At 46.0% G+C, this 22,233-nt stretch overlaps 3 protein-coding genes across 3 annotated transcripts; 1 reads left to right on the top strand and 2 right to left on the bottom strand.

Annotated features, from left to right (window-relative positions):
- Positions 1–4,919: 4,919 nt before the first annotated feature.
- Positions 4,920–7,321, bottom strand: LOC128720450 (vesicular inhibitory amino acid transporter). Its single transcript, XM_053814120.1, has 4 exons — positions 7,096–7,321; positions 6,824–6,998; positions 6,637–6,760; positions 4,920–6,104 (listed from the first exon to the last, which is right to left on the bottom strand). The coding sequence occupies exons 1-4, from the start codon at positions 7,319–7,321 to the stop codon at positions 4,920–4,922; spliced, it is 1,710 nt and encodes a 569-aa protein (XP_053670095.1).
- Positions 7,322–9,885: 2,564 nt separating this feature from the next.
- Positions 9,886–12,835, bottom strand: LOC128730627 (BSD domain-containing protein 1-like). The gene is made up of 5 exons (XM_053823704.1): positions 12,822–12,835; positions 12,552–12,690; positions 11,683–12,161; positions 11,467–11,618; positions 9,886–11,382 (listed from the first exon to the last, which is right to left on the bottom strand). The coding sequence occupies exons 1-5, from the start codon at positions 12,833–12,835 to the stop codon at positions 10,769–10,771; spliced, it is 1,398 nt and encodes a 465-aa protein (XP_053679679.1). The 3' UTR covers positions 9,886–10,768.
- A 704-nt stretch (positions 12,836–13,539) lies between these two features.
- On the top strand, positions 13,540–15,113 carry LOC128727340 (m7GpppN-mRNA hydrolase). Its single transcript, XM_053821245.1, has 2 exons — positions 13,540–13,806; positions 13,872–15,113. Exons 1-2 carry the CDS (start codon positions 13,540–13,542, stop codon positions 15,111–15,113), a joined length of 1,509 nt encoding a protein of 502 aa, XP_053677220.1.
- The last annotated feature ends 7,120 nt before the right edge of the window (positions 15,114–22,233 follow it).

Raw genomic sequence — 22,233 nt, 5'->3', positions numbered from 1 at the left:
TGTTGTTAGTGCATCTAACGGCATACAACCGAATATAATCTTTCTAATTGATCTCCCGTCATTATTATGAATAAGAAATTGCATATACGATGATGCAGGGAAAACAATAGTGCACATTTAAAGTGCAAACTGGAAACCAACGCTAGTTTTACTAAACAATACAGCAACATATGTGAAATCATTGATAAGCAATCAGCATAAAAATGATTCTCTTATCAAATATGTGTCAATAATTTAGAAAGTCTCAATTTTTACTATATATTAATCCATGACTGATCTACCGTTTATCTATAACTTGAATATCAATCTTCCTACCTTCTACAAGACACCGTGCGGATTTAAACAGTGATATGGCTTGAAATTAACTCAGTAAATAATATTCCAAGTTGATTTTTTCTCACGCCTCCAACAAACCAAAGCAATTTTATAGCTTTCCGTGATTATCTTATCATTAAATTACACCTTCTTCGCCAGCAGCAATTAACAAGAAGTCACCCAAGGCGACTGAACGGGTTATATATGCGAATAAATTAACGAGCCGCAAAATCAAAAGCGGTCGAAATGCGTGGGCGTAATAGATACTAAACGGCTACGTTACCACTGATTATTTGCATAGCAATAGCCTGTGATTTAAAAGGTTTTCTAAGATATACATGTCAAAACGTGCTAAAAAAAAGACCAGCATCTGCGTTCAATCAATTGGCATAAAATTAATACAACTCTTGAACATAAGATTATTCAAACCAACGAAATCAATGACTCATATAATCCACTATCTAAGAAAAGATATTCTTATTTGGACGGATTAAAATATTATGCATTTTATCAATACATTGTGCAACATTGTGGTTACATTCGACGCAGTAACGCGCTGTTCCATCTCACATGTGCTTTTCGTCTGGTTTTACGACTACAAAACAAAAACTATGCAACTTTTGGTCTGTTGCCCTAGATGTGTAGTCGTATCAAAAAAATGCTGACAGGCATAATTGTAACTTAAGTACACACGACATTGACGCGGAATACCACCGGCTCAGATTACACCTACAGTAAGACAAAAAAAAACATTCAAGTACGATAGCAACCTGGTCAGCAAATTCTTTCCACGCAAGAGAAAGTAAACTGTACGTGGCATTTGTCCATGCTAAAAAGAACAAAGCTCGTATCCACAGACTGTCCCGGGAGTGATTTTTTCTCCTTTCCACGCAGCTACGTTCTCTCAGGAGGGGGCAAAATTTTCACGGCCAATCCGCCGACGAAGGTGTTTCATATTGTAGAACATGCTGGAACCAATTATCCTGCATTCGGCGGGCCGTAGTAAAAACACATTATGCCTTTGCATTCATAGCGTAGCGAGAGAGAACGAGACTTTCTTGTGACAGACTCTTCCGTGGGAAGGAATCCTGAATACATCCGCCAGCGTCCGGTTCTCTCTAGCTCCAATTCCAGATCTTCTCCGCTCTTGGCAGTGTCCTTTTTATCCTGTTAGCTCTCGCAAATCGCAACTGTCATCCTGCGGCCCTTTTCGTTCGCCGGGAAAGGGAGCGTGCCGTAGTTGTCAGACGAAAAAAGCAGATCTGCGCGTTGTTATCCTGCGAAAATTTTCGGGGTGGATGCTGTCCCACTATCTTCGTCCTTTCTCGACCACCGAGGCTTGCCTTCCTTGTCACGCTCACACGAAACCCACATCCGTCTTTCAACCAGCCCACCGTACTCGCATTAAACAAGGGAACAATGATATCCATCCGCAGCCACGTCCTGTTCCATCGATTTGTGGCAAATTTAGGCGGCGAGGAAATTATGCGCAATTTTCATTGTTTCCTGCATATCTGCTGGCACAGCATGTCCTTGCGGTTCATGCAATTCCCGGACGTTACTAGAATAAACAACAATTTCATTCAATTCAATCTGCAATTGGTTAATCATCGTCGGGGACAAGAAAACGAGGCCAACCCACCTTACGCTATGTCGGGGCTCAAGGCAGCTTAACTCCAAATCGCGCGTGGTCCGCGTGATAAAAGATTGATGATAAATTGTTTGAGGTGTAAATTACTGGACGATTTCAGCACACCTCCGCGACCCGTTAGCAATGCAGCCTCAAATGGAAGCTCAAACTGGAACCCACTAATGCAATAATACACTCCACTTAGGTAAACACCGAGCACCACATCAAGAGACACTGGGATTTGGAGAAACGGACTTTTTTATCTTCTTGTTGCACCACACCGCCTGCTACGAACACTTTTCCCTTTTTCTCTCTCGCTCTCGCACGCATGAGCTAACGCGTGCACACGCACGCTCGTTCTCGTTTCCTCTTTTTCTCTCACCCGATATTTTCCCACTGGCTACACACCTTACACACCTATCGTAACTGAACCCGCACGCGGAGCAACCGACGACGATGATCCAAAGCGCCACTAAAAGGAACCGTGCCTTTGCACGTCTTTGTGCACCGAACAGAGCACGGGAATTGGGCGCGCTGTCTGCTGCCGAGAAAACAGTGCTCACCTGCCCAGACGCACGGCGCACACAAATTTTGCTGACTTTTACGCGCCCCGCAAACAAAACACAGCGGTTTCTTCTTTTTCTTCGGCTCGTGCGAAAAGATAACCCACGGAACGGCTCGGATAGTCAGCGTGCTGGGACTGTCCTTACGTATCCGCGTGCTCCGCGACACCAAAGAAGCCTCGCGTTTGCTTTCACTATATTTACACAACGTTGCTGGTAGTACTTTGTGCATATAATTTACTTTTTACCTTCTACTGCGAGCAACCACTTCGAAAATCAATCTGATTTTGACAGCAATTTGGTAAACAGTTATGCGCTAGGTTTATAGCGCCTAGCTCAGCACTTGTAGGTGCTGCTGAATAAAAGCGCACTATGCAACACCATGTCGTACGGGGGACACGAAAACTATATGTTTTACGCTAAATATGTTGTTGATTATGTAGTTTAAAGTAGCATAAATAAAATGTTAATTCAGAATAGCTCACACAACAAACAGTACGTTCAGCCAAACAAAAATCAAAGCACGAAAATAAACCACCACGTGGTGTTTGAATTTAAAGTTAAATAACTGTTATTTATTCGGACACCTATAATGTTGCTCTTAAATACATGAATTGCAATAAGTGCAATAGAGATTATTGTATAGTGGAACATTCAATACATGGAACAAAGCCGTAAAACAACTCAACTCGCGCCTCCATTGCGTCCGCATTTGGTGCTTGCAGGACGATAACTACCAGTGGAGTAAAATCACCTCACCATACTACGCACATCATAACGCTTATTGTACCTCGTAACGATATCCTGGGGTGGGAACCTACTAATAAAATTTAACACTCTGCGCGTACATTGCGAATGACAAAAAATCGTGTTGAAATAATAAAAAAACAATGCTGGTAGCAACATGTGTTCGAGCTAACCGTTTGGAAGACTTTTGCAGGACACAATCGTAAATAGTAGTTAGAGTACATTAAAATTACTTCACTTGCTAATATTTCTGTTTGGAAGACGTTGGTATAGCTTTCGCTAGCTTGTATAGGAGTATATCGTGCTTTGTTGGCCGTTTACTAGACGCATTGTATAATAGTGTTATGATATCAGCCAAAATAACGCGCGGTTTGCCGTTTCGTATATTGTTGATTTTGTTTGTTTGTTTTTTTTTTGTTTTGCTTCACGAAATCGCCTCCCCACTAAGAACGTTTAACCCGCAAACTGTGTTCAATGTAAATTTGGATAGCACTTTGGCCAGTGCGTGAAAACTGGTAGAAGTAAATACACCGTCTGCCAATACGTTCCTGGCTTATTGTCGATAGCACTATATAATTGATTCGATTGAAGTGTTCATTGCCGGATGCGTTTGCGTGCCCGCCTGTTGCAGCTGCAGCTGCAGCGGTAGCCCATTTCGACTCGCCCTTCAAACAGCACGCCATTAATAATGCCCCTTACGCGTACGTTTCCTACTCTAATGTTCTTGAACTTATTTGAGCTATGTAACTGATTTCCATTATCTACCACCGGTATTGTCATCCGTCATTGGTTTTACTCTAGTTTAACTTAGTAATGTTTTGTTATGCGCAATCATTTATATCCCTAACCGATACTGCATGATTACTAGCTCACTAGCTTAAATATGTTGTGATTTGGTTTTGTGTCAGTGTTTTTTTTTTCGTTTGCTCCTTTCCTATATAATATTTGTGTTGCAATTGCGTGATTTTTTTCACGGTTTCTTTGTATATATGTATATGTGCATATGTTGCGTTTGGAAGACTTTGACTGGTTTTGCATTAGAAGATGCATTTTTGCATGCTTCACGCACGCCCTCGCTACTCCTGCCGGTGGATCTTTGATAATATGTATATTTGTTTGCTAAATTTAAAGACCACTAACAATTACCGGTTTTTTTTCATGTGCCTCGATTTCAACCCCACCTGGGTTCACATTCTGGAAGACATTGATTTTCTCGCTTCGCTTACTCATTTCCCGTGTCCACCATTTCCGCCATGCTTTCGATTGCATTTTTTGCATGTCCTTTCAATTCCTTGCAGTTGGTTTTCTTGGAAGAATCGGTGCAAGTTCACGTGCGGCCTATGTAAGTCCAATAATGTTGCAGTTAATTTTGCGATCTTATGTTCATTGCATTCGCCCATCGCCCTTCGTCTCAAGCCTCGTTAGCGCGTAATTTTACGCTTACTTAAACCACAACGACCGGAAGCAACGCCACACTTGCGATGCACTTTCCGCCGGGGGGGGGGGAGGAAAAAACAATGCGAAAGAGAAAACAGTGTAACAACGAGATTTTGCCCCTTTCTCCTGTGATTCAAAAACGCAGATGAGCTTCGAAGAAAATATCGGAATGAGATTGTGTGCGCTCTGTACAAACATGTCATGGCATGGACCGAGCCCGTGGGCACTTAGAATGGGAGGCCAATCTCGAACGCGTGGATCAGAGCCGTACCCGAGTCATAGATGCCGACAACGCAGAACAGCACACCGAGAAATATGATGAAGTAGTTGTACCCACGCTGCTTCTGGTCCAGCAGGTGACCCTTCAGCTTCAGGTGGAAGTAGCACGGCCAGATGAAGCTCAGCATCGTGCCCGTGAAGCTGCCGATGAAGCCCATCAGGATGGAAAAGTGCGGAATGAAAATGGCCATCATGATCGTGCCGAGGATGACGGCCAAGCGCCACGCCAAACCCCAAACCTTCAGCTCACCATCGAGCTCCCACACGACGGGGAAAATCGTTTTCGGCCGGCCACGGAAAAACGCCCGCTCGAGCAGCTCGCAGGCGGCGAAAAACGGCAGCGGATAGCTGAGGACCGCCTTGATCACGAGGCAAAAGTTCACCAGACCCTTGAACCCGGGCGAGTGCAGATTGTTCGTGATGACCTGCTGCGTATCGTTCTGGAACGTCAGGAAGCAGATGTACCCGAACAGCGCCTTGAAGGCGGCCGCCGCTATATGCGACCAGTCGAGCATCCAGTTGAACTTGGACCGATCCTCCATGTTGCCCTCGAGCGTGGGCAGGAAGATTTGCGACGTGTAGGAGAAGACAATAACACCAAGCGAGATTGGAAAGTTTTCAAAATCCATTCGCCACTTGACCTTACTCCAGCCCCAGTCGCCGATCTCCAGCAGGCAGTACCCGACGATGATGGCGTTGATCAGCAGATGGGCCATGGTGCACCAGAACGACAGCAGCGACACGTGGTGCAGCGATTTCAGGAACGCGAGTGGCAGCAGAAAGATACCGCACAGCATCATCCACGAGCGCGTGTCGAGTGCTCCGTCCGGGAAGGAACCCGCCATCAAGTCACCGCATACGACGACGTAAAGGATGCACGTCATCAGTAGCTCGATGATCTGCGCTATGCTGACGACCCGGGCACCGATCTTCTTGCCGAAGCACACCTTCGCGATGGAAACGTAGCTGTCCCGCACCCGTACCGGTTCGCCCGTTTGTGGATCCGGCTCGTACAGGCACTGGACGAGGATCTTGCCGGTGTAGCAGCAGATGTGAGCGATCCCGACCATCGCTATGATCGCCCAGTAGCCACCGCGAAGTACCGCGAATGGGAGTGATACGATGAACATGCCCTGGAATGAGTAACACCCTTTTGATGTTAGTACACAACGCTATGAAGATTCCTTCGATACATTTTAAGGGGTTTTTTGAGGGTCGATTCCATGGCGGAAATGTGGCACAGCTCTAAGACATCAGGGTGGTGTACTTAAGGGTTAGAGATTTCACAAAGATCGAGACACCAGCGAGGATGCATTGAAAGGGTATAAGAGACCTAAGGATCAAGCACACCCGTACGACACGTCAGCTTCATTCGATCAAAGTAGACCATGCAATAACATACATACCGCCATCTAGGATAGCTGAAACTAGTGGTCATCTAGAAATAGGGCAGGATTATGACTGACAGCGAATGAATGAGTGATGCTAAACAATATCATGAGCTTTTCATACACGATGAGAGAAGAATTAACACACAATGTGGTTGTAAAAGTAAAAGGAAAATTGTAGACAATTACGCATAGCAACAGAAGCAGTTGGATGTGTTGGATGTGAACTAAAAATTTACGGACGCATCTTAAATCAGTACAGCCAGTACCACCATACCTGAATGGCGTTGGTCACATTCCACGCCGCTTGGTACTCGTTAATTTTGGCGCCCCCAGGAGCCTCTCCTTCGCAACCGCCAGCAAACGTGCTATCAGATCCAAACGACTGCACACTGCCCTGTCTGTGAGGAGGTAGGAGATATTGAGTCTGTGAGTGATCACGATCGTCGATCTGCCACACTTACCTCGGTGGGTAGCCGCCCGCTTGGTAGCCATTTTCGAAATCACCCTGATTGAAACCCGTCTCCTGGTACTGGTTGCTACCAGGCTGCTCCATTCCGTCCTCCTGATAGTACGCCTTCGGATTCGTGAACGGATTCAGCGGATTCATTTCCGTCGTTCCACCAGTGTCACCCGCCGCTAGGGAGTTTGAAAACAAAACGATCATTAAGGGGATTATCCTGAAAGGCTAGATCCCTGCTTTTGGACTAGCTCTCTTAGCTGTTAGTGTCCTTACCGTCCGTGTCGGCGAAATGCACGTTCTGTGGTCTTGGGGGGACCTGCGGTGGCGATCGTACGCCACTAGCGCCAGCAGCACCCTCGAAGCTGTTGCCGGCTGCCTCCTCGTAGCCATTTTGTTTCTGCTTGTTCGGGATCGTTTGGCGCGCGGTTTGCAGCGCCACATTTAGCATGTTTTTCACCGGAGGCAGCGGCACCGAGCGGAGATTGTTCAGGAACGCCATCTTGCTGTGTTAGGCTGGCAACGTGCAAGCTGAATGGTTTAACAATGAACAACAAGCTGCCGTTTCGGAATCTGCGGGCAAAACTGTGGCCAAATCGTTGTCTGTGCGCACACACACACACACACACTCGAGGGGGTAACACACGGACTGGAAGACCGGTGTTTGGAAGACTTTTTAGTGATTTTGCACGATATCCGACAGACTTACGCTTGGCTCACATTCACTGGCAATTGTCGTCCATTATCAAACCTGTGGCGTGGGAGGGGAAAAATTATGAAAAGAAACGGAATGGAAAATGGAAGTTAAATCACGGCTTTCATTCACAAAGGCGTTCATCTTGGCGCTTATTGTATGGGCCTCGTGCCACGGCGGAGAGGTTACACAGGACGACGACGATCTCGCGAGCGAGAACTAACGCCAGGAGGCTGGGTATTGATTTTTTATACCGCTCCCACCACCCAGCTCACTGGTCTCGCCTCAGGCGGGGTGCGTGAGAAAAGGCGAGAAAAAAAGGGGGCCCGACTTGCGCTTGGGTGGGAAAAGGACGAAGGAGTATCATCATGTGGTGTGAAAATTTTACATGGAAATGTGTTTCCAAAAAAAAACTACGGGAAAAAAGTCCCAAATCGAGTGGGTTCTAGATCAGTTTAATTAAAAAGACTAGATAGAATTTTCACACTCCGTAATACGTAACACGACCGCAAGGTGTCAGACAGGACGATATCCCAACCCGTTTCGTTCGGGGCCTTTCGGGGGCGAACTCACCATTCTTTGCTCGTAAAATCCCAACGAGATGGCTGGCTTCTGGGTGCTGCTAACTTTACTTCGTTCTTCCCACAACAGGAACGACTGACACTGGTGGAAAAACGGCACTTTTCCGTGCAAAACGGGTCTGTCCCCGGGACGGGCTTCACTGGGGGTTTTTTTTTTTGTGTGTGGCGATTTCGGGTGGCTTCACGGGGCGCGCTCTACTCTCACTAGCCCTCAACCGATCAGTGTGCCATTTTGGTGGAAAGTGACGACAGTTTCGTGCTCCACTTTCCTGTTCCGTACGGTGCCTGTGTCGCACGTTGTCTTCCCAGTGGAGCGCGTGAGATGGCGAGAGAATGCGTACGTAACCCGCGAGAGATGGCGAGCGCGCGTGAGCAAAACGCAGCAAGGACTCGGCCAACAGGAACCGCTGCTAGGGCGGTGGGCCGTACATGACAGGTAAACATTGGAGTGTCCTGTTTCACCGCACGAGGATACTCCAGCAATGGGTAGTTCACAGACGATTCTACCAGATGGCGCTGCAGTGCTCACGTATCGCGATGGGTTTGAAAATTCCTCAACTGATTCCACATTGTTATGCCAAAGAAAAAAATCCCCACACCGAACAAGAAAACATGCCACATAATAAGGTGTACAAACAAAAGGGAAAACATTACGTAAAACCCCCAAAGAACACTCGTAATACTGCTATCTCAATTCAGAATCCAGCTGCTTCGAGCTCTTCCACATCGGATTCAATTCAAATATATGCCCATCGTGGCGCATCTTCAAACTGTAGTGGATTGTTTTTCTGGTTGCGGTTGAGCGTAAAAAAATGTGCCATCGAGGCCGTCTGCGCCAACCGAAGGTTAGGGCGATGGGATTTCAAATCCACACACAGCGTTCTGTCGCTACATCGGAAGCAACCGGTTTGACCAGTCGGTTTCAGCTTGTTTGTGCTTATGCTGTAATAAGAAGAGTTCAACGAGACACTCTAATTAGTAAACAAAACCAGCATGGACCAGCCTCGTATATAAATCGGTTCCCATTCACCGGGGGCGACGTTCAGTATACGCGCGTGTTTCGATACGGTTCGAGTCTTCCAAAACATTCCAATCTTCTCGCAGAAATGAATCGCGTGATTCTCGTGACGTTTGTTGCGGTTTGCGTGCTCGGGTACATATCCTGCGTGGATGGAGTTCCGGCGCCACGCAAGCACCATTCCTCGGAGGAAGCCGATTCCCAGGAGATGCAGCAGGCGAGCAGCCGGGAGCGAGGAATGCGTCGGAAAGGTCCGGGAGGAAAACGCAGGAAAGGCCACTCGTCGGAGGAGAGCGGTGAAATGAAGCGGCCACCACCACCGCCACCTCGTCGCAGGAAGAATAAGGATAAAAATCGCAACCGAATGTCCTCGACAACTACTACCACGACGACTACGACAGTTGCTCCGTCCACAACAACGGGATTACCTCAAACGACTGCTTCAACTACGACGTCTACGATGACTCCTTCAACTACTACTTCTGCTGTCCCAACTACGCCTTCAACAACACCAAGTACAACGACTACTTCCTCCACAACTTTAGCCGCACCAACGACTTCTTCAACAACGCCAAGCACAACAACTTCGACTGCTTCAACGACTTCTTCAACAACGCCAAGAACAACGACTACGTCCACCACAACTTCGACTGCTTCAACAACGCCAAGAACAACGACTACTTCCTCTTCCGAGGAGGACCGCTCACCCTCGAATTCGCGACCATCGTCAAAGCTACCCCGGCCCAGACGAGATTCTGGAACCCAACCCGACAGTTGGTAATAAAATACGATTCACTTTATTTATCATTTACTGTGATACAAACGATCGGGAAAACACGCGCATCCTGCCCGCCCTAACTGCGCTCATTTCGCGGTCACGATCACGTTTAAACGAATGTCCTGGGCTTACCGAGCTAAACACAAAAACAGAACTGAACGATCGCCTAACTAAGGTGCTAGCGTTGTGTGGTTTCGTTTCCGATGCGTTCTACCCGCGTACGGGAGCATCTGGAGCATTTTTCTGCGACCCAGGAGCAAAGGGCTGCTTCCGAAATGCTATTAATCCGCTCCCGAAACGAACACTAACTCTAACGAGATGGAGGTTTTTTTTGCAGAAAACAGATCCGAAAATACACAAGTACGCAAATATTCGGCTAGAAGTGCATTTGCATATGCAACATAAAGCAATTCATTCGCGATAACCACAGGGGGTCCGAAACCCGCTAGTATCTCTCCCAAGACCAATACACCCATTGTGTACGCCTGCCTTACTGCTTAACTAATAGTCTAACATTATAACGTAGTAAAATAAATCAGAAGATTACACAAACGTTGCACGTTTCTGTTTGCCCGTGAACTGGGGCTTCTTCCTGCTCATCCCGGCCGTTCCGCCCACATCCGCACACGAAGCGGGTAGGTGAAGGAACGTAACGGTTGAAGCATATTTAAATGGAACGCGTGAACCATTGCATAAATCCCTTCTTTTCTCTGGCTGTGTTTTTTTTTGCTGCGTAAAATCATTTCATCCATTCGCTTGTCCACCGTCGGGAGGAGATTGGCATAGGTAAGAAAATAACCGGAAATTAGGAAAAAACGACGAAATTATGACCAATCGGCGCACTCAGCAAGCTCGCGGCGCAGATCGATCGCTTCGCCTCATTCCAGCTCGAACTCTTTCTCCCAGCTTTCGTCTGAATTCGATGAAGAAGCTTCGGCTTCCTTCGTAAAGTGGTTCTTGTCCATCTTGAGCTGATCCTTTTTCTTGCCACCTGCCTGCTGTTGCTGCGAACCGGCAGCACCCTTCTTGCCCGCGTTTGCCTGCTGCTGGCCTTTGCTATTTACATTTTTACCACCCACATTCGATGACTTGTTGCCCTGTTGCTGCTGTGGCTGGGATCCACCGGATTTGTTTTGCTGTTGGGTGCCGGTTTTTTGGTTATTCGTTGACTTCGGGTCCTTTTTGCCACTTGGCGCCGCCGCTGTTGGGGTCGGCTTAGCGCTCGATTCTACTACCGAGACCGCCTTCGCTTTCGGTGTTTTCTGCGGGGTGCTTTCGATGTCGGACTGAATCAGCAGCGATTCATCGACGACGTCAAGCTTACCACCGCTGACGCTGGTCGTAAGCGATTTTTCGCGCTCCCGGATCTCCTGCTCGTACTCTTCCAACAGGCGGGCTTGCTCCTCCTCGGACAGCTCGATGTTCGTTGCGTCGAATTCAGGCACTTCGGCCCACGCCAGATCGTCAGTGAGTGTCTCTTCCGGTTCGGTTGCTATCGTAATAGATGCAGCATTGAAGATGATCAAAGAATGCAATTAGGAGCGTCGCATTTACCACAAGCAGTTCAACAATTTACCTTCTTCGATGGTTCGTCTCGGCTGATCCGTTTGTACGATGGTTTTGTTTGGGGCGCACGTTTCCGTAGACGCGACTGCAGCTTTCGCCTTACGTTCAGCAAGCTCCGCATTCGCGATTGCATCCTCGAGCAAGGCTTTCTTGAAGAGATACCTAACGCAATAACGTGGCGTTAGAATTGGTTGGGTTCTTCATGATAGAACAGTCAAAAGCATACCTCTTCCAGAAATTCATGTGAGCAACTTTACCAGGCACCAGGGTGACATACTTCTCGTTCAGGATCGTACTGCTGTTCAGGTGCTTCGCGAGCCGTGGTTCGGTGAACTGTTCCTGTTCGACAACCTCCATCCAGCGTTTGTATTTCTCGCGCAGCTCGTCCGCCGGCTCGTCCAGGTAGGTGTCATCTTTTGCCTGCAGCTCCGCCAGGTGCTTGTAGAATCCGGTTAGCGTGATCGTACCATCGGCCGTGATCAGCACCGCTTCTGTTTCTTCGTCTTCCTCAAGGGACGGCACGAGCGCCTCTGTGACCTGACCAAGGAAGCTGCTGAAGCTTTTCTTCATCGCACCGACGGTCGAGTCCGGTTCGCCCAGGTTGAGCGTTCGACCGAGGGCCTCCGTAGCGCTCGATGCCTCCGACTTGACCACGGTCGACAGCTCTGTGAGGTCATTTTTGACCGCCTCCAGGACCGATGCGGACTGTAACGATATTTCAGAGCAGATGTTAATACACAAGTATTTTTTTTTTCAAAACAAAAAATGTTAATGTTCCTTTTACCAGTGGAATAGAAATTATAGTAAATTATTGCCTATCTCAGCCAACATTCTTCAAAACCAGTACGATTCGGAAGCCTATGAGGATTCTCGAGATGTCAAGATAAGGAAAACCTGAATCATTCCTTTTGGTACCCCGATTATTCGACAAGAAATGATATTTTTTTTCCTGTCTGATCGTAATCGCAAATGAAAAGAAAAATACACTAATGCACAACTTTTAATCGTTTCTTTTCCCACTCGCCAGCTGCATAACAACTGGCACAGACCCGGATTGATACACATTCATGCATTCTTTCACACCCCGGGACTTACCTTTGTGCGGGCTGTGTCTATGAAAGAGCCCCACCAGCTGGACGAGCTAGCCGATGCAGTGCTGCCCGTGGGGCTTGCTGGAGCCTTCGCTTGAACCGGGCTGGTCGGTGGATCCGCATCGGCGGTCTCTTTGCTGGGGCTGTGAAAGAAGCGGACATCGCTGGAATTAGTAAAAAAAAGGGCCCCCAACCCAGCCACCCGAACGGTAGCCCTACGTTCGGTGCGATTGTAAACACACAACGCGCAATTGGCTGTGGCGCTGTTGCTAACCTTTTATCTGCCATATCGACACACTCTGCGTCGGTGCTGTTGTGTTATTATTTACGCACGAGAGCGAGCTGGATTCGATGACACCACCGAAGAAGTAGGTTGCGGTCGGGAGAGCAACATGCACCCACACAAAGGAAAGGGGGAACGTGAAAGGGTGAAAAGTTTCGCCAAGGGCCAACGCAACACGGCGCAACACGGAGTTCCGCAGTGGAAAAGGGTGACGGAAATCGATCGGACGCGCACGGTCTTAGGTGATTGGTTTTCACGCCACGGTGGAGTGGCAAGCAATACGCACGCAAGCACTTTTTCGCTCGTGTTTTGGTCGCGAAAAGATTCTCAGCACACAACGCGCACACGTCCCTGGTGCTGCTACTGGCGGCGACACAGGGCTGGGAATGGCATTTTGCACCACGATCTGGTAGCCGTGCGTTCGATCCGTGCCAGTTACCGTACAGAATCGAGGGGGACCTGTTTTCACCAAATATGTAAATAAAAAGCCACTGCCTGCTGGAAGAAAATTAGAACTGGATTATACGCACGTATAACACGATTGACAGCACACAGCCTCGTTCCTGAAACTGTCAATGCATGCTGTCAGTTGGTTGTAAACACAAACAAGACGTCAACCGCAGGCGACAGCTGAAAGACAATTCTCACCGTAGTACCGTGCGAACCTTCGACTATTGCGTCTCGCGGTGTGCATTGGGAACGCAGCTAAATGGCTACGAACAGCCCGGTAAGTTCGATTCAGGCTGCCGCTTCGTCGGGCCAGAAGGGAAAACAAAATGGCACGTTCACGATTTCGTGCGACATACTGGATGACCTCGCGAGTCGCTTCATCATCAACGTGCCGGTGCAGGAGCGAGAGAATCTGATCCGTATCTGCTTCCAAATGGAGCTAGCGCATTGGTTCTACCTGGATTTCTATTGTTCCGAGCACAAGCAAAAGTGCGGCATCAAGCAATTCGCGCAGCAGATGTTCAAGGTGAGCTTCCGACTGTGACGGGGCAAGGAGTGTTGTGTGAGCATTTTCCTGTTGTTTTTTTTTAGCATGTCCCGTTCCTACAACCGCACTGGCCACATGTAGACAATGTGCTGGAGAACTGGAAGCAGTATAAGGTGACCGTACCGACGTGTGGGGCAATTCTGCTGTCAGAGGACCTAAAGCATGTGCTGCTGGTGCAGTCGTTCTGGGCGAAATCGTCCTGGGGCTTCCCGAAGGGCAAAATCAACGAAAATGAAGAACCGATGAAGTGCGCCATCCGCGAGGTGTACGAGGAGACGGGCTACGACATCGGCAAGCTTATCGTTCCGACGGAGTACATCGAGCTGGTCATAAACTATCAGTTCACGCGGCTGTACCTGGTCTCGGGTGTACCGTTGACGACGGTATTCGAGCCGAAAACGCGTAACGAAATCAAATGCTGCGAGTGGTTCCCTGTTGATTCGCTCCCGGTGTCCAAGCACGACAGTGTCGTGAAAGACAACCAAAACCTGACCGGAAATTCGTTTTTTATGATACTGCCGTTCGTGAAGCGCCTGAAGAAATGGCTCGAGACGTACCAGAAAGGAAAGCCAACCAACAAGGGCAAGGGCGCGACAAATGTGCAAGCAAGCAATTCTCCTGTGTTTGGCCGCGAGTCGGCTGGAAAGCAGAAGATCTTTTTCGAAAACAATCTCGTTGCAGCCGGAGGCAGTGGCAGCAAGAACGCCAACAATAATGTACATCAACAACAGGCGCAGAAGCAAAGGCAGCGGCACAAATCGATGGGAGAACTCGAGCCGCAACAGCAGCAGCAGCAGCAGTCGGGAGGTACTCGTGGGAAAAACAACACCGCAACACCAAACGCTAACCAGCAGCCGGTGATATTGACCCAGCAGTTTTACAAAAGCAGTCCCAACTATGCCGCGCAGCAGCTGCAGCAGCCGGCTCGGGAGGATTCCAACCGATCGCAGCGAGCGGCCAGCGTTACGAATGAGAGCTACTTGGACTTTTCCCTCGGTGTCGGGGATGGATCGTCCGCGGTGAAGAAGAAGCCGAACAAGAGCAAACAGGACCTCCAGTGTGTGCCGGGGCTGGTGCCGTTGGCTCTAGTGACCGGGGCTATGATGGAGCGGCCGGGCAAGAGCCAAACGAAGAGGAAACTCTTCGATAACTTACCAGCGAGCGAGGAGCAACCGGCGAACATCTCTGGCAGCGATCGTTTACCGGTGGAGGGCGATTCGTTAGATGACTATAACGAGGTCCAGGCGTGGGTTGGTTTCCGATTAGATTATAGTAAGTTTTTATAGGGCATAACGCTTAAGTAAGGTCATGTTCACGGGGGCTCACACGAACGGTGAACGAGAAAATGTAAATGAACACATTTTTATACTAACTAGCGAGGCCTAGTACCAACGTGTTGCGTTATTGCCCGGTGGAGCTATATAGTTAGATTTGATTTTTTTCCTATATTATAATATATCAAGTAATCTTTTCCTTTGCGAAGGAAAATATGTTTCTTTGGCGTATAACAAAAGCTGAAAATAAAGACTCATGAATATATTAAGACAAACTTTTGATAGAAATTTACATTTAATTGCAATTCGTCACTAGCTTTGGCGTTGATCACAATTTATTCGTAATAAACGGATATAAGCTCTTATTTTAATTGTAACTTCATTAAATTGATTAAAAACTTGCGTGAGGTTTCATTAAAATACGTACAATTACCGAAATAATGCATAAAGTTCCATAATCACACAAAAAAATATCGACGCGAAATTGTATGCGAGCGCCCCTGCATTTCGAGCTCACGAGCCGCCGTTTCAAAATCGCATTTTGCAAGCTGATATTTCGACCAGGAGAGCATGACCCAAAGAGGTTGCCTGTTCGCCTATGCCCGGACCACGTGCGATCGGGTGCGAGAGAGAACGAGCGCCGGACATCTCCCTCGCGCATCGACGCGCGGTGAGGTCATCTGCCTCGGCCGAACGGCGGCGAGCCGAACAAAGACGAGCGTTAATCCCACGCGACGCCCGGTGTGAACCGGTGTGAATGAGAGCGCGCTAGTAACGGGATGCGCAGCCTGCTAGATTTCCTGCGCTCCTAGTAGAAATGCGAAGAAATCTTTGCTGTCGCGAAGAATCGAAATTTTCAATTTTTGCTGTTTTGGACGGGCCCGCGAGTGCGAGTGTGTGACGTCACACGCATGTTTTGGATTCACGGGTTTCCTGGGGTAATTTCTATTGTTTCTTTCAGGGTAGGTGTTTTAAAGTATAAATTAAGTATTTGGCTATTATTTTTTGATAAAAATAAGTGCATTCTTACGTGTTTTGTTCGGAAAAAGCATCAAAATGCATTAAAAACTGCATACCGCATGAATTTTATTTGTGATATTTTGTTTTGAGATTGGCTCCGGAAAAGGGTGTTTAATGAATTGATTTACACAATACAGGTCTTTCTCAAGAATAATATAAACACCATCAATTTTGTTCATTAAATTATATTAAATTATGATAAAAATAAGTGTATACTTACGTGTTTTGTTCGGAAAATGCATCAAAGTGCATTAAAAACTGCATACCGCATGAAAAGGTTGTTTAATGAATTGATTTACACAATACAGGTCTTTCTCAAGAATAATAGTAACACCATCAATTTTGTTCATTAAATTATTCATTATTTTATTTGTATTTGTTGCAAATTCGTTTCCGTTTGCTACCCTGCATTATTTCTTTCCGGGAGGATATTCCAACAAGTGATCAACACGAAATTACCATTCTTTCTGTAAACAAATGCATGTAATACTTACGTGTTTCGTTCGGAAAGTGCATCAAATAAAATGAAATAAACACCGAGTCAACAATATCGTTTTTTGTGTTACTTTTTTGAGATATTGGTTTCGTTTTATTTAAGGAGGATATAGTTAAAAACTTGTAGCCCACATGACATTATTACTTTTCGTGTTTTGCATTCACTTTATTTTGCTCGAAAGCGACTAACGCGACTCGCAATGTGAATCGCGGCGGTCTAAATTTCTGCTTAGCTGTAGAAACCCGTGTGTAAGTCGATCGTCTGCCCCTCATTCAGAAACTGCAGTTTGCATTTAAAACTCCATTTCGCTCTCCTACCATCGCACCCGTCTACTGCACTCGTTCCTCGGCGTCCTTGCTGGTTTTGCTTTGTTACGTTAGTTATGTATGTATATATATATCCGTTATTGTATGTACAATCGGTAATACGAAACTACAAACTACCAGTTATAGAAAAAAAGTAAACGAATTCAATAAATAGATCTGACTTAGCGTTTTGCTTTCTGCGAACTTTGCTGCATTTACCTCTACGTGTTGTTTAGAGTAGTTTACCTTTTCAGTATAGTACTTTTCTTTTATTTATCGTTAGTGGGTTTGTGTGTGTGTTCTGCTCCTTTGTCTCAAGGATTCTGCCACAGTTGGAGCATATCCTTGCAGTTATTGCCCCCGATCGCCTCGCTGTCTTTTGTGGGACTGTTGGGTGTGTTTGTGTACGTGTGTGTGTGTTTTTTTTGCTTAACTAGGTATTGAAGGGTTGTTTCTCAGTATCATATATCTTACGGTGCTAATTTGCCTACTATTAAAGCTAAAATGGTAGCTTAAACGAGTGATGATTGTACGCTTCGAGGGAGAACGAAACAATGCGAGAGAGCGAGCAAAGTGCGAAGGAAACACGAGCAGGAAAGCGTGCGTGTTTTTCTGTTAGCGTCCTTACTACATGCGGTTACCAAGGATACAGCCGCTTGCGGCAAGACTCATCGGTTACATTGCTAACCTACGCCTGCTGCGCTAAACCTAGTTAGGAACCACAGAGTGGAGAAAGAAAGGATCGTTTTTCAAACAGGATCGTTAAGGCGAGGACAAATGTGGCACGAAAAACTAGTACTCTATGTACATTTGCTACGAAACAAAGAAAAGGCTTCATAGATTTGAAAACGAAAGCGTTCTCTATTCCAAGTGGAAACTACGGGAGCTAGTGGAGCTGAGCTGGCTAAAAACGGTAAACGGGAACAACGCGGATCATCAGGATAACAACAGCCATTGCATGTTATCTCGCCACCGTTCCGACGCGATACTTCTAGCCACCTTCATCAGCTACGCACCATATCACTTTGAATTATTCACGTTTTCGTAAACGCATATTTTTTGTTGTTGCTTCGTTTTGTTTCGTTTCTAAAGCTTTCCCAGTATAGTAGTAGACTTCCGCTCTTGCTCTTCGTTCGTTTCGATAGATAGGCCCCTACGGTATCAGTGTCGTTGGTTGGTAGTATAAGAGTGTCCTCGTGAGTGTATGCATGTGTGTCTGGTGTGTGTTGGAGATAAGAGATTGGTTCAGTGTGCTTTGCGAGTCGCGTACTGCGCGCTGCGGAAAAATTAAGCCATTCTAGCTTTTGCTTCGTTTTCCCTCTCTCATTTTCCCTCGTTTTTGTGTGTTCGATAATGTTCGCGTTAAAGTAACCTACATTTCCTACATCAATACCGCTAAACGAATAGACCGATTCGTTCTTTAATTGTGGAGGCGTGTTTGTGGGATAGTTGAGTGTGTGTAGTTTTGTGTCCTCCCATTAGTATTTTCTTTCATCCCATCCCCATTTTTATTCAAATTTCGTTTCTGATTTGTTTTCAACATGTTAGTTAAATTTTTTCAAAGTTTTAACAATATTTATAAAGTACGCATCAATCTACATCTTGTTTTAGGTTTTAACTGATCGATAAAAATTTCTTTTTGTTTTCGTTCTCCCTTGCACACGTTTGGACCGTGTACGATCGTGAAGAGAAAATGATTTGGATAGTGTTAATTGCCTTTTGGTAAGCCTTTTTTTAAAAAATTAATCACCTTCATAAACGCATGTTAGTAGACGGGATTTTCTTGTTGTTAATGTGAGGTTAAACATCGTTTCATAAACGCTAACGGTTCGGTTAGCGTGCAACAGTTCTGTTGATGCATTGCTGCACGAGAAAGGAAGCTTGCATTCTATCCTACGTTTGGTTCGCTTTCATTCGTCCTTCTCGATAAAAGAAGAGAAACCGGTGCGGTTTTTTTTGTGGTTTGATCCTACTGTTATTAACGGGTGTAACTGCTGCTCAAACGGTATACTGCCACAAATTGATTGAAAGATGGTTGTTGTACGTGCTACAATTGCTTTTTTGTTCTTTTCTGCTGAAAAACGTTTAACATTTCGTTACAGGATATGTAGATTCTATGTGGTTTTAGAGTCTCTGGTAGCTTTCGGAAAAGACTGGTTTGGTCTGCAGAACTTAAGCTTGCATCGTTTGCGTGGAGCTTTATCTTAACGGGTAGAAAGATGGTCCTTGTGCTTAAAGCCATGATAGTTTCAGGATTGGTACGGGTTAGTGTTTCATTTAAACGCTGCCGCGCACAGACTCGCGGAAATCCATACACGCAGCGTGAAGGACAAAACAAGTTGATCTCCCTTTGGGAGGGAGGATATATACGCATGTGTGTGTGTGTGTTAGGGTGGGTGTGTTTTGTGTATTCATATATATTATTTAAGGAATTCATATTTTATCGAGAATTAGAAAACTAGCTCTCTATGGTGCGATATCGATATTGATTCAAAGATGATGTTTTACTAAGAAATTAATGTAATGACACCTCGCCGCGAACAAATGTTCGCCCCAACTCTGCGATGTGTACTAATTTTGTGTTTCTTTTGATTAGTTCCTTTTAAAAACGCTTTATGTACAAACGATGGTGGAAAGCCCAACCGTCGCACGCGGCTGCCTTATCCTGGGGAGTGGGTTCGCGAACGTTTTGGGGGACCTTTTTTCTTCTTCATGACGAATGAAATTGGCTGGGCATCCGTGGATCAATCGGGATCGATCAGGATCGATCGTTCCGCTCTGTCTGCACTCTCGGTTCTCTCGCCGTTTCTCGTTCTATGCTCACGATTGTTTTCAAGTAACGCAATCTTGTTTTATGTTTTATTGATTACACACGCTTCCAGTGGCAAAAAGGGTATTAGGGATATCGGCTCGATAAAAAGTCACCTCCCTCGATTATTACTGGTAGACGATTTTTTTTGCATGGTTTTCAAACTTTTGTTCAATATGCCCCCTTCAATGCTTATTATGTGTCTCTGTGAGTGTGTGTTTTTTAAATTAGTTTTTACTTTCATTTTTTATGATTTTTTTTTTGTTGGTAGAGGCAAACAGGTTTGGACCCTTCAGCGTCATTATCAGCAGTTATGCAAGAGTGTTTTGTATCTAAATAGTATTCTAACTTTCTTCGCCTATGGTTTGTGCAAACGTTCACGTGTTTAGTGGCTTAGTTTGCGTCAAATCGATCGTTTAATAACACGTTCGCTTCTCTTCTTCAATATTTTGCTTTGCTTTCGATTAACTTTTCCTTCACTAGATCAATCGTTTGGTCTTTAAGTGGGAGAGAATGGAGATTCCTAGGCTACTATCGAATTTGCTAAGTGTGTGTGTGTGTGGTTTGCTGTGTGTTGGGCGCGAATTGTGGGAGAGTTGCTATTAAAACTATTTACACTGCACTTGCACTGTACAATGCACGCATGCACCGCCGTTCATGGCGGTGCAAATCGTTAGTATTGCGAAAATTATGAAGTAATAATCGTACGTGAATTGAACGGTTCATGCTATATGCTACGGTTCACTACGCTATTGGTTTGTCATTAATTCGATCGAGAGAGATGGAGAGAGCATTAATAATATTCACAATCCATTTGCGAAAACGCACCTCATGGCTGTACAAATGTTGCGCTTAGTGTTTCTTTATCTTCTTCTGCGTTCGCCTCGCCCGCGGTTACATACCTTTATATATTTATCTGTATTTTCTTGTTTGTTTGTTTTATAAGATATCCCTTCGATTCGTTATTCGAGAGTAATCACAGTAAGAATGTTTTTTTTTATATCGCTAGCTTATCTAGTTCATTCACTAATGCTTCCCACACGTCTGGTGTGTTGGTTTACTAGGTGCAATGCAATTTCGTACTTCGTGTAGCTCCTCCACGTGGTGTTCAGACCCAGACCGCTTGGTGAGAAATGCACTAAATTTAACCGTTTACCCCTTTTATCACTTTTAGGGGTTCGTTTCTTGCTTTTTCCTCTCATCAACTCGTACCATTGAGTGTTGCGATTGATCGACTAGTTCGAGTGTTCATCCCTCCCCGGGAAGCTATTCTAATTAATTTTGTTAGTTAAACCGATCAATCGGTTATCGCCACAATGCTGCTTGTTTTTTTTTTTTTTAGTTCTTCCGACTCCAAAACCATACAACCATACAGGAAACAATGGAAACACTTAAAGTAAATCAAAAGAAGCAACAAACGGCGCGGTTCAACGTGGCCAATCTGGTAAACTGTACAGTCGGCATTTTCCCGAACTCGATCGGTGATCGCGCGTTTGCTGCAAGGTTAGATGCTATGCCAATGTGTTCTGAGTGTGTTGTGTCGGGTTGGTTACTACCTATCGTACGATTAACTAGCGATTTTGTATTCGCAGATGTTGAAAGAACTTCAAACGCGTTTGGCAAGCGATTAGAAGCTGGTCCTTCGGCTTCGTTTTAGAACCACCGTTCGAATACACTAAAATTTGCTTAGCATATTTTCCCACGAGCCCCTGCACATGCCCGCTTGCACGTGTCGTCGAGTTTTGTGCGCAAAATCCCCCCTCCCCGCCCCTCCTACCCCTTCTCCCACTTATCTGTCGCTGCATTCCTGTTCCGGTTAATTTGGTTCTACTCCATTTTCCGATCGCTAGTCCCCGAGCTGATTGGGCTCCAGTTAAGCACGTCGAACAAGATCAGTTAGCACGTTAGATGTGTGTGTGTCGATGCGTATGTGTGTGTACGTGTGTGTGTTATTTTCTTTGTTGTTGATATAAAATGCATCCAAGGAGAGTTTGTGAAAGGCACGAAACGGATATGGAAACGCCACAATCAAAAGCTGCAATCGGAATAAAGGGCCGGTGGCCACAACGACTACCAGCTGTGTTTGTTGCTTTGCGTTAGCTGGTGTGATTGCGGAACGTATGGTGAATGATAAAACACGGAAACAAACCGCACAGCAAAAACGAAATAAAAACAAATGAAAAAAAAAAAAAAAAACTCCTATGAACAAAATGCTGAAGCGTTTCGTCGCAGATGGCCGCAAGAATATGAAAACTTTTTTGCATATTTCTGTAACAGGTACAAAAACAGATTCCACATTCTAATGGCCATCTGCGGCTGGCGGAAGCTGGCACGTGGCTAGGGCTAAGGTTACCAGCCGCTGGAAGAACTCCGCGTCAGTAAGGGCACGGTCGAAGCGGGTGAGTTGAGTGTCAGCTTGCATCACAGTTGTTCGCTGCTGGCGTGGGGTTTTGGCACAACCACACCCTATGGGAGGTGTGATCGAGAAGCTACACCCTATGG

The sequence above is a fragment of the Anopheles nili genome, chromosome 2 (assembly GCF_943737925.1).
Source record: "Anopheles nili chromosome 2, idAnoNiliSN_F5_01, whole genome shotgun sequence".
Classification (NCBI taxonomy): Eukaryota; Metazoa; Arthropoda; class Insecta; order Diptera; family Culicidae; genus Anopheles; species Anopheles nili.
This window is presented reverse-complemented; position numbering and strand designations above follow the sequence as displayed.

Coding starts and splice junctions, on each gene's coding strand:
- LOC128720450 (XM_053814120.1), bottom strand. CDS start 7,321: ATGGCGTTCCTGAACAATCTCCGCTCGGTGCCGCTGCCTCCGGTGAAA. Junction 6,999..7,095: donor GCATTTCGCCGACACGGACG/GTAAGGACACTA, acceptor CAAACTCCCTAG/CGGCGGGTGACACTGGTGGA. Junction 6,105..6,636: donor ATGTGACCAACGCCATTCAG/GTATGGTGGTAC, acceptor TACTCATTCCAG/GGCATGTTCATCGTATCACT.
- LOC128730627 (XM_053823704.1), bottom strand. Junction 12,162..12,551: donor TAGACACAGCCCGCACAAAG/GTAAGTCCCGGG, acceptor ATATCGTTACAG/TCCGCATCGGTCCTGGAGGC. Junction 11,619..11,682: donor CACATGAATTTCTGGAAGAG/GTATGCTTTTGA, acceptor TTATTGCGTTAG/GTATCTCTTCAAGAAAGCCT.
- LOC128727340 (XM_053821245.1), top strand. CDS start 13,540: ATGGCTACGAACAGCCCGGTAAGTTCGATTCAGGCTGCCGCTTCGTCG. Junction 13,807..13,871: donor TCGCGCAGCAGATGTTCAAG/GTGAGCTTCCGA, acceptor GTTTTTTTTTAG/CATGTCCCGTTCCTACAACC.